Source organism: Agelaius tricolor, unplaced genomic scaffold (genome assembly GCF_023055355.1).
Source record: "Agelaius tricolor isolate 1412-34295 unplaced genomic scaffold, bAgeTri1.0.p SCAF_36, whole genome shotgun sequence".
Lineage (NCBI taxonomy): Eukaryota > Metazoa > Chordata > Aves > Passeriformes > Icteridae > Agelaius > Agelaius tricolor.
The window spans coordinates 1759300-1769419 of record NW_027269296.1 but is presented as its reverse complement, the minus strand read 5'-3'; the positions used below and the strand labels follow the sequence as shown (position 1 = coordinate 1769419).

The window sequence follows — 10120 nt, the reverse complement described above, 5'->3', positions numbered from 1 at the left end:
AAAGTATTTTTCTTTTTGTCTCCTTCCATTGCCTCCAATTGTCTTCTTCACATTTCTGTGAGCATCACATGCCCCTCATCAGCTCAAGGAACATTTCCTTTCAAGGAGGAAAGTAAAGACCACACAGGGATGTTCCCATTGAATTTATTCATTTCCTTGTATTTCTTTCATCTTTATGTCTCTTAGGGACAGGGTTTAGTGCTGGATTTGATCTTAGGGGGTCTTTTCAAAGAATTCTGTGATTATTTTTGCTTGGTTTGTGTTTACTTTCTATTCACAAAACCACAGTCAAGAGTGAAGTTCATCATTCTCTGATTAATGTCTCTTAACTATCCTTATTTCTGACAATACCTTCCCATCCTTTCAAAGGCTGAAATGCTGAATTAAAAAAAACCCTCTCTTCCTTTTCAGGTGTTTCTTACAGAATTCTCTCTGTCCCAAAAAACCTATGACTTGTGTGATGCTTGATTAGTTCTTTCACAGAATTTCACTTTTTTTTTTTTTTGATTGCCATTAAATTACCTAAACATCCATATTTGCTATCCAAAAAATGTAATTTGTCCTTATCTTAAAGGTGAAACAGTTGGGTAGCCTCACTTAAAAAAAAAAAATCTCAAAGACTGACTTCAGAATCAATCTCCCTTTCCAACCTTTTGTAATTTGGATTCTATTCCAGTTCTGAAGAACTGACATAAGAAAAAAAAACCAAAAAATATTGATTTAGGGTGGCTTTGAAAATACTGAAAGCCCACAGACCTCACAGAGGGCTGGCTCTGACTGCTGCAGGTATCCTTGCCTGTTCCATCCTCCAGGATGTTGGGATCCATCTCAAGCCATGCCAATGTCTACCTCTCTTATGTTTTAGTTACTGTTGGTTGGAGGCAACAAGTACAAAAATGAAATAGAAGGAAAAAATCTCCAGTTCTGCCTAAAAGATTGAGTTTTGAAGAAAAGGATGTTCTAATCCTTCGGCCCTTGCCTTGCAGAATTTTTCCATTAGGTACAAATTCGTGCCAACACTGTTGAGTGATGGGTTTAAGTTGATAAGCTACTAAGAAAAGCTTATAATATCATTTAGTTAAATATTTTCTATACTGTTTAAATTTAAAACCTTTCTACAATGGAGGCGTAACCTTTCATCCTACTTAACTCATGCAATGCAAAGAGGAGGCTTATTCAGTGCATCAGGAATTTTAAACAGAGCAAGAACACAGAACAAGAGATTTTGTAAGGAAAATTGGGAGGAGTGGCTGGAAAGAGCCTTCCCTGTCTTGGCTTAGCTGCTGGAATAAATTAAACACTATTGGAGATTTCACCCGACCTTGCCGTGGAAATGGGAACTGTTCTTTGCCAGGTTCTTGCAGCCTGCTCTGAGGAGGGAACTGTACCGATGGCTGCAGGGCTTCCTGCCCAAAATGATTCCATGATCTCCAGGAATAAGACTGAAAAGACTGAAAGACTCTCAAAGGCACGAATTTGAAAGTGTCTTGTCTTCTAACAAGCATCCTGATTCCATTTACCACCCTGAAGGGAAAACAGGACAATCTGTGTATTGCACTCCTACAGCGCAGCGCTTTGCTTTGGTATTACCCTCATTGTTTGAATACCAAAATCCCGTTATAAAAATGCTGCGATATCGAGTTAATATCATTAATCCTACACCGCGGAGCTCCGCATCTCTGCCGTTCCCGTTCAGGTGGCGCCTTCCCTGTGCAAACACAAAGGTAGCAACAACAACAAAGCGCGGTGTGAGCGGGGCAGCGGCTCGGAGCAGCATGCGGGTGTGCGGGGCGCTGGGGCCGAGGCAGGCGCTGGGCTGCGGCTGCAATCGCTGCGTTGCCCCTTTAATTGTGTCCCCAGCCCTCGGGCGTCTCTGTCCAACGCCCACGTCAGCAAATACCTTTTGTTTCTGTGCCGTTCGGGCTCGCAGGGCTCGGGGCTGCGGGAGCAGCGGCGCCTGGAGGCACGGCGAGCCCCGAGGCGGGGCCGGGGATCCCGCAGCCACCGCCCGCTCCCCCCGGCTCGGCGGCAGCCGCCCGCAGCTCCCCGCCGGTGAGTGCCCGTTGTGCTCCGCGCTGATGGGAAGGACCGGGCGGGCGTTGGGGCTGACGGCGGCTGCGAGCGGGCGGCGGCGAGGAGGGCGCGGGGCTCCGCAGTGGCCGCGGGTGCCTGGGGCCGCCCGGAGCCGCTCGGTGCCGGCGCTGCCGCGTCCCCGGCGGGCGCCATTTGCAGCCCCGGGCGCGGACACAAAGGGGCTGCGCGGGGCGGGCGGCGGCGAGAGGGGGCGGCGGGGGCGCTGCCGGCGGAGGCGAGAGGGAGCGGCGGGACAGGAACGGGACCGGGACCGGGACCGGGACCGGCCGGGGTAACCACGGGCGCCCGGCAGCGGGCGGACACACGGGGGGCTCTGGCGGAGCGGCAGCCGCGGCTCCGTTGCCGCGGGTGGCTGCGGGCGGCACGCCCGGCCCGAGGCGGGGCGGTCCGTGCGGGCGGAGAGCAGCGCGCAGCCGGCCGGGACAGGCGGGCGCTGCGCTCCCCGCGGCGGGAGCGGGACCGGGAGCGGGACCGGGAGCGGGACCGGGAGCGGGACCGGGAGCGGGACCGGGAGGTGCCTCCGCGCTGGCGGAGCGGCTCCGGCGCCGTCGGGCGTCCCGGGCTGCCGGGGAGCGAGCGGCCAATTCGGCCGGGCGGGCGGGTGAGTGACGGCGGCCGCGGCCAATGCCGGGGGCTCGGGACGGGAGGGCGGCGACCCCGGGGCGCTGCCGCCGCATTCGAGCGGTCCCGGTGCGCCGGGGCGGAGGCTGCGCCCACCGTGCGCCCGCGTCAGCCGCGGCTCTGCCCAGGGCGGGAGGGCCAAGTTCTCTTGCAGAGTCTGAGAACCATCATGGCTTGGTCGACATAATTTTCGTTCTTTTGGGATACGGAGTAATCCCGCTGGGACATCTTTTCACCTCTTTTGGAGTTAAGTTTCTTCTCTCTTGTTATGCAGAGTAGCGGCCGCAGGGAGATTTGAAATACTTTGGGAATGCGATAGCGCTTTTAAAAAGAGAGCTCATCTCTTTGAATTAGGATTCAGCATCATTGATTTAGATGATCATGATGATGTTTTTTCCTTTACAGCAAACCTTCCTCTTCCTCCCCGCCTGGAATGGAGATTTCTTCCCACCAGTCTCGCCTCCTGGAGCAGCTGAACGAGCAGCGGAAGCAGGACTTGTTCTGTGACTGCAGCATCCTGGTGGACGGCAAGGTCTTCAAAGCCCATCGCAATGTGCTGTTTGCCAGCAGTGGCTACTTCAAAATGCTCCTTTCGCAGAGCTCGAAGGAGACGAGCCAGCCAACAATAGCCACGTTTGAGGTCTTCTCTCCAGAGACGTTCATGGTCATCCTGGACTTTGTGTATTCAGGGATATTGTCTTTAACGGGTCAGAATGTGATCGAAGTCATGTCAGCCGCCAGCTATCTGCAGATGACAGATATCCTCAATGTCTGCAAGACCTTCATCAAGTCCTCATTGGATATTAATGAAAAGGAAAAGGATCATTACCTCAGCCTCTCGGCCAAAAGTGCGAGCACTGAGCCCACCCCTGCCCGCCCTGCTCTTTATCGCTCCAGAAGGAAAGCAAAGAGCAACCCCCGGCGCTCCTACTCGATCCCGGATGAAAAACCCAACGGGAATGAAAACTCCTGGAGCAGTTACAACAGCTACCTGTCCTCACAGGTGATCCTGCAGCGGGCAGAGACGCAGCTGGCCAAAAGAGGCAGGAAACAGAGCTCCACGAGGAAGCGCCGCAAGCACCTGGGGCTGTCGCAGGGCCGGGAGCTGGGAGGGTGCAAATCGGACAGAGCCGAGCGAGCCGGAGCCTCGGATCCCGCCCACAGCTCCCAGGGCAGCGGAGAGGAGGCCGAGTTTGATGCCGAGAACGAGGTGGATCAGGATGACTTTGGATTCCATCCCGGAGCAGAGGCCGCAGCCAAGAGGTGGTCGGTTGCTCAGCTAGAACAAGAACTTTCCAGAACTCCTGAGTTCATGGAGTTAAAGGCAGAAGAACTGTACACCTCGATGCCCACAATTTTAGGGGTGATGAGTAGCTGGAATGAAGGTAAACAATAGAAACCGCTTGGAAAAGTTTGGTTTTATTTAGGAGAGTTCAGGTGGTGATTTGGAAGGAATTTGTATGGCTGCATGGAAACCAGAAATGTGCCTGGAATTAGAGGTGATTTTATCGGCTCAATTTTAGTGCTAACACTGAGATTTTGAAGGCAGAACGGGGCATGGGAATTGGAGTGGGACTGACCCAGGTATTCGGTACATGTCAACCAAAACATGCCTGATTATTCGGGCCCAAGTGGAGTTTAATGGAGCCTTAAGGGCTGTCATTGACTTGGGGACCTGAAGGACTGAGTTTCTCCAATATCTGGCAATCACAGGAGTGTTTGATCTCAACCCAATCCAAGTCCTTCACACGAGAGGTCCTGGCATTGCTGGGATGCTGCATTTTGGGGTCCAACCAGGCCAAACTTCTGCCAACACCTGCCTGAGGGGGTGGAACAAAGCTGACAGGTTTATTGCCATGTGCATTCCTTTGGGAATGAGCACATCTGTAGATCATAACTGCATATTCCAAAGACATCTTTATATATCACACAGAGCTGATAAATGTCAAAGCTGTGAACCATTAGCTGGTGAAGAGTCAGATATGATGGCTATGTATAAACAGCTGCATATTTATGATAACCTTTATATCTAAGAAATGCTGTCAGGAGGAAAACACGATCAAGTGGTCAATTAGCATGTTAAGTAAGAATAAAAATGCAAGCTGGGGGATATACAAGATATAGATTTAACAAATCTATATCCCCCTTATTTATAAAACCATCTTTTAAAACTTAATTTTAGTTCAATTTCTCTCTCAACGATACCTTATTCCATAACATTTCTAAATCCACATTTCTTATCTCAAAGTTTCCATACAAATACATACTTTGTCAACCTTCTATCAAACTTTGAAAATTTTCTGTAAATCCATTTCCCACATCCCCCAAAGCCTGTATTTTATGTACCATTATATACTATATCTAATATAATACATACCTATATAAGCATCCAAATATCCCAAATACTGGGGATTTTTCCTATTTAAAGAAAATTTGAGCTGTCATGTATTTTAAGCTGAAAACTGATGAAAGTGCAGTGAGAAAGCTCTGCTGTGTGCCCTGTCCCTGCCAGGTGATTTCCCTGGATGCATTTCAAGTGCCCATTCTGCACCCACATGATATAATTATTATATAATATAATACATAAGCATCCAAAGATCCCAAATATTAGGGATTTTTCTTATTTAAAGGAAATTTGAGCTGTGACAAATTTTGTGCTGCAAACTGATGAAAGTACAGGACTAAAGCTGTGCCGTGTGCCCTGTCCCTGCAGGTGACCTGCCCCGGATGCGTTTCAAGTGCCCGTTCTGCACCCACATTATATAATTATAATATATAAGCATCCAAATATTGGGGATTTTTTGTATTTAAAGGAAATTTGAGCTCTTAAATATTTTATGCTGCAAACTGATGGAGGTACAGGACTAAAGCTGTGCCGTGTGCCCTGTCCGTGCAGGTGACCTGCCCCGGATGCGTTTCATGTGCCTGTTCTGCACCCACATGATATAATTATTATATAATATAATACATAAGCATCCAAATATCCCAAATATTGGGGATTTTTCGTATTTAAAGGAAATTATGCTGCAAACTGATAAAAGTACAGGACTAAAGCTGTGCCGTGTGCCCTGTCCGTGCAGGTGACCTGCCCCGGATGCGTTTCAAGTGCCCGTTCTGCACCCACATGATATAATTAATATATAATATAATACATAAGCATCCAAATATTGAGGATTTTTCGTATTTAAAGAAAATTTGAGCTGTTAAATATTTTGTGCTGCAAACTGATGAAAGTACAGCAAGAAGGCTCTGCTGTGTGCCAGGTGACCTGCCCCGGATGCGTTTCAAGTGCCCATTCTGCACCCACATGATATAATTATAATATATAAGCATCCAAATATTGGGGATTTTTCGTATTTAAAATAAATTTGAGCTGTGACAAATTTTGTGCTGCAAACTGATGAAAGTACAGGACTAAAGCTGTGCCGTGTGCCCTGTCCATGCAGGTGACCTGCCCCGGATGCGTTTCAAGTGCCCGTTCTGCACCCACATGATATAATTAATATATAATATAATACATAAGCATCCAAATATTGAGGATTTTTCGTATTTAAAGAAAATTTGAGCTGTTAAATATTTTGTGCTGCAAACTGATGGAAGTACAGGACTAAAGCTGTGCCGTGTGCCCTGTCCATGCAGGTGACCTGCCCCGGATGCGTTTCAAGTGCCCGTTCTGCACGCACACGGTGAAGCGGCGGGCGGACCTGAAGCGCCACCTGCGGTGTCACACCGGGGAGCGGCCCTACCCCTGCGAGGCGTGCGGGAAGAGGTTCACCCGCCTGGAGCACCTCCGCAACCACTTCCAGACGGTAGGAAAAGCACCCAAACATTTTTTATAGCACAATCCTCCCCTCGGAGGTTAAGCGTTTAGGAGAATTGGTTTAGAGTTGTTCAGCAAAGAGTCTGCTCGTTGTGGAAGTGTGAATCAATTCGGTGGTGGCAGCTCCAAACTCAACACCAGCAAAGCAGAGCATCAGCTTGAATTATTCATTATTACTATTTGATTATTTAATTATTCGTTATTTAAATGTGGCAAATTGTATTTGAAATTTAATTTTTTAGCACCATTCTCTGTCAGCCCAATAAGCCAGGACCGGGTAATAATTGACAAAGACTCCACACATTTACAGAAGGATCATAATAATCTTTATTAAGAAACCCATGCTTTTATAGCCTAGTGTGCTACAGGTGAACCTAATTGGTCCTTTAATTAAAACACCATCACTATTGGCTAATTAATAAACCACACTTTGGTAAACAAATCTCCATAACACATTCCACAGGTGCAGCAAGTTCAGAATTGTTTCTCACCCTTTTCTCTGAGCTTCTCACAGCCTTTCCCAGAACGACACCTGGGAAAATTGTCTGTTCTCTCTGTGCCAAATGTTATGGTCTAAAATAAAAGGATGAAGGCTGACTGTGCCAGAACCAGGACATCCCTCTGGCTGTCCTGAGCAGCCCAGACCCCTGCCAGGGGGCTCAGAGACCCTGGCACAGAGCCCAAAATGCCCCTGTGGGTTTGATTATGAGCAAGTTACCCACCTTAGATGAAGATCTGCAAGCCACAACTGTTTAGGCAGCATAATAGTGAAATTATCATGGGGTGGAAAAGTAGATTTTGGGGTTTTTGATATAGGAGTTCAGGAGGAAAGATGGAGGGAACTGGGCAGGTCCAGCCTTTCTCCTTCTTCTTCTTGGCTGTGATGGTGGCACTTTTAGATTGGTTTAGAGTAGAAGCTCAGTGTCTAACATGGTATTGGAAGGTAATTGTAAACATTGTATATGTAGTTGTTTAGAATAAAGACATAACCCTGCCCTGGGGCAGGCAGAGTGCCTGGAACTGTCCTGCTGGACAGGAGAAAGAATTTTATAGATAAGAAACAATAAACAACCTTGAGACCGAGAAATGAAGAGCTCTGACTCCTCCTTCAAACACCAGGCTGGGAAAAGAAACTTTGGAAGTTTTTTAGCTGACCAGCTAAAGATCCTGCCATGAATGTTTAACCCTTTCAGATCCACCAGGCTGGCAAGCTGATCTGCAGGAAGTGCAAGCGGCAGGTGACGGAGCTGACGGGCTGCGTGGTGCAGCAGGGCACCCGGCGCTACAGACTGTGCCACAAGTGCTTGGCAGAGGCCAATTCCCACAGCATCCCCGAGGATTTCAGCCCAGCTGAACGTTCCCCTGGCTCCTCCACGGGAAATCAACGGCCCAAATGGGATCTGGAGGAGGAGCAGAAGTCAGGGGAAGAGACAGGGGAGGAGGAGCCCTATAATTTGGTTGTGCGGCACAATAGCGATGATGTTGAGGAGGAGGTAAAGGAAAAGGTGAAGCCAAATCTGAGGTAGGGCTTTGTGGATTTGTTATTGTTGTGGTCAAGATTAAATGACAATGCTGGTATTCTGCTTTTAATAAAATGAAGTATTGTTAAAATTCTGTTCTGAGAAGCAACGTTTGGACTAAACCAAGGTGTTTTGCAGACATGGAACAGTGTAATTGCTTCTAAATGTCATCCAGAAATGAGGATCATAAAATAGCCTGAGTTGAAAGGGACCCACAAGGAACACTGAAGTCCAGCTGCTCACTTATTATCTGGAAATTATTTAGAAGAATTGTTTTATATTTCATCAAAGAACTCCTGCTGTGAACCAGCTTACAGTTCTACAAAGGTTCTGTACAAAACAGATTTTTAAAAACCAAATATTGTTAATTTGCTTTGGAAAAACTCTTAGTGAGGTGAGCAGCTGAGAAATGTTCAACTACTTTTTGTTTTTTTTTTTGCTGATATTGTAATTAATTTGTACATAACACATCAGAAACTGCCTAAGAAAGGAGCAAGGGAAACAAGTGGAGTTCTTCCTGTTGAAGAACCTTTTTTACTTTTGTTTTCTCAGTGAACTTTCCAGCTTCTTATAGTTGAGAAAAGCATGATTTAGGAACTCCCACAGCCAGAGTAGAGTAGGTGACCAGAGCATCTGTAGTGCACTTGGATAGTATGAATTTGCCTTTTTTTTGTACTGTGAATTTTATAGAAAGATACACCAACGTGGTTCCAAGGAAATAAAAGTGCAATCACTGGAAGTGCAGTTGTCAGGTTTTTTCCATTTTTTTTCTCCCCAGGATTGATGCAAGATTTGCTTAAACCCATCTCTCTTGCTCTAGGAATAAGTCCCTTGAATTTCAGTGAGACATTTGTGACTTAAGATCATGGAGCTACTTTGGAAAGGCTCTCCTGCTTGTATAATTTTAGCATAAAAACATTTTTACAGCACTATTTCCCTCAGAGGTTAAGCCACCTCTTGTAATTCTGGAGTCTTTTAAGCTTTTCTAGTCATATTTATTTCCCCAGCCACTTGGATCAGAGTACCTGCATTTGGTAGAGAAACTAAAAATGCTCACTATTGAATTATTAAAAAAGAAAAGCTCAAGGAGTGCACAGGAGAAACCTTCTGCTGAGAGCAGAGAATGGCATTCCCAGTGGGTACTCCTGGTAAAGAGCCACTGTTTGGTCTCATGTCTCATTTGATGCTGGGTTTCCTTTCCCATTAGCAGCATCTGGAGCCTGAGGTTCCTGCCAAGAAAGCAGAAATTCCCCACAGAGAATTTGAGAACAGCCACATGGATGCACAGCCAGGTTCTGCCTCCAACAGCTGCCATTAACCTTGGCAAAAGTGAGAATGGGGCAAGATTCTGGAATAATTCCCCAATGCTCTCCCAGTCTCCAGCCTTTTTCAGTTCTCCTTGAGCTTTGTACCTTTAGTAACCACCAATGCAGGTCTTTTCCAAGTCGTTCACCACTCTAGCCATGAATTTCCTGTATCTGCAGGATCCTCTGGCACCCCCAGAAGGGTTTGCAGTCTAAGGGTGTTTTTTAATGACCCATTTTCAGTGGCCTCCTGTAAAGCCCTGGGAGAGCAGCACTGTGAGCTGAAACTTGCCCCTGCCACAGCTGCTCAAATCGAACAAGGTGGATTTAAGGCCTGTTTTATAGTAAGTACTTAATAAATATTGAAAAAAAAATTGATTAGTGACACTTACTTAGTTAATTCCAAATGTTTTCTCAGCAAGCTCCTGTCAGCATTTCAATTAGTAGAGCACTTCAGTGTGTTACTATAGTCTGAGACTGATCTTGGGGCACCTCAGCGTTTGTCTGCAAAGTTAAAATTTAACCACATCAATTTATTTTCTCATGTTTTAGAGAGCTGGGCTAAAGGAAGGCTGCCCTCAGCTCCTACACCCATCTCCCCTCAATTCCTTGCCCATCTCCCCATAGCCCCAGCCCCTCACTCACCTCCCCATAGCCCTGGCTCAGGTCCTTGCCCAGCTCCCCTCAGTCGCTCACCCACAGACCTTCAGTCTGTGTCCATCTCCCCACACCACTGACCCTCAGCCCCTCAGTGTCCATCT

General features: G+C 47.2%; 1 protein-coding gene across 3 annotated transcripts; it reads left to right on the top strand.

The window, feature by feature from the left end:
* The first annotated feature begins 164 nt into the window (after positions 1-164).
* On the top strand, positions 165-8794 carry LOC139603060 (zinc finger and BTB domain-containing protein 8A-like). Of its 3 annotated transcripts, none has more exons than XM_071453485.1 (4): positions 165-1724; positions 3121-4100; positions 6355-6524; positions 7729-8794. In XM_071453485.1, exons 2-4 carry the CDS (start codon positions 3149-3151, stop codon positions 8059-8061), a joined length of 1455 nt encoding a protein of 484 aa, XP_071309586.1. In that variant the 5' UTR covers positions 165-1724; positions 3121-3148; the 3' UTR covers positions 8062-8794. The 3 variants fall into 3 exon arrangements, with proteins under 3 accessions (XP_071309586.1, XP_071309588.1, XP_071309587.1); XM_071453487.1 differs by lacking the exon at positions 165-1724 and adding an exon at positions 1738-2052; XM_071453486.1 differs by lacking the exon at positions 165-1724 and adding an exon at positions 2599-2695.
* The last annotated feature ends 1326 nt before the right edge of the window (positions 8795-10120 follow it).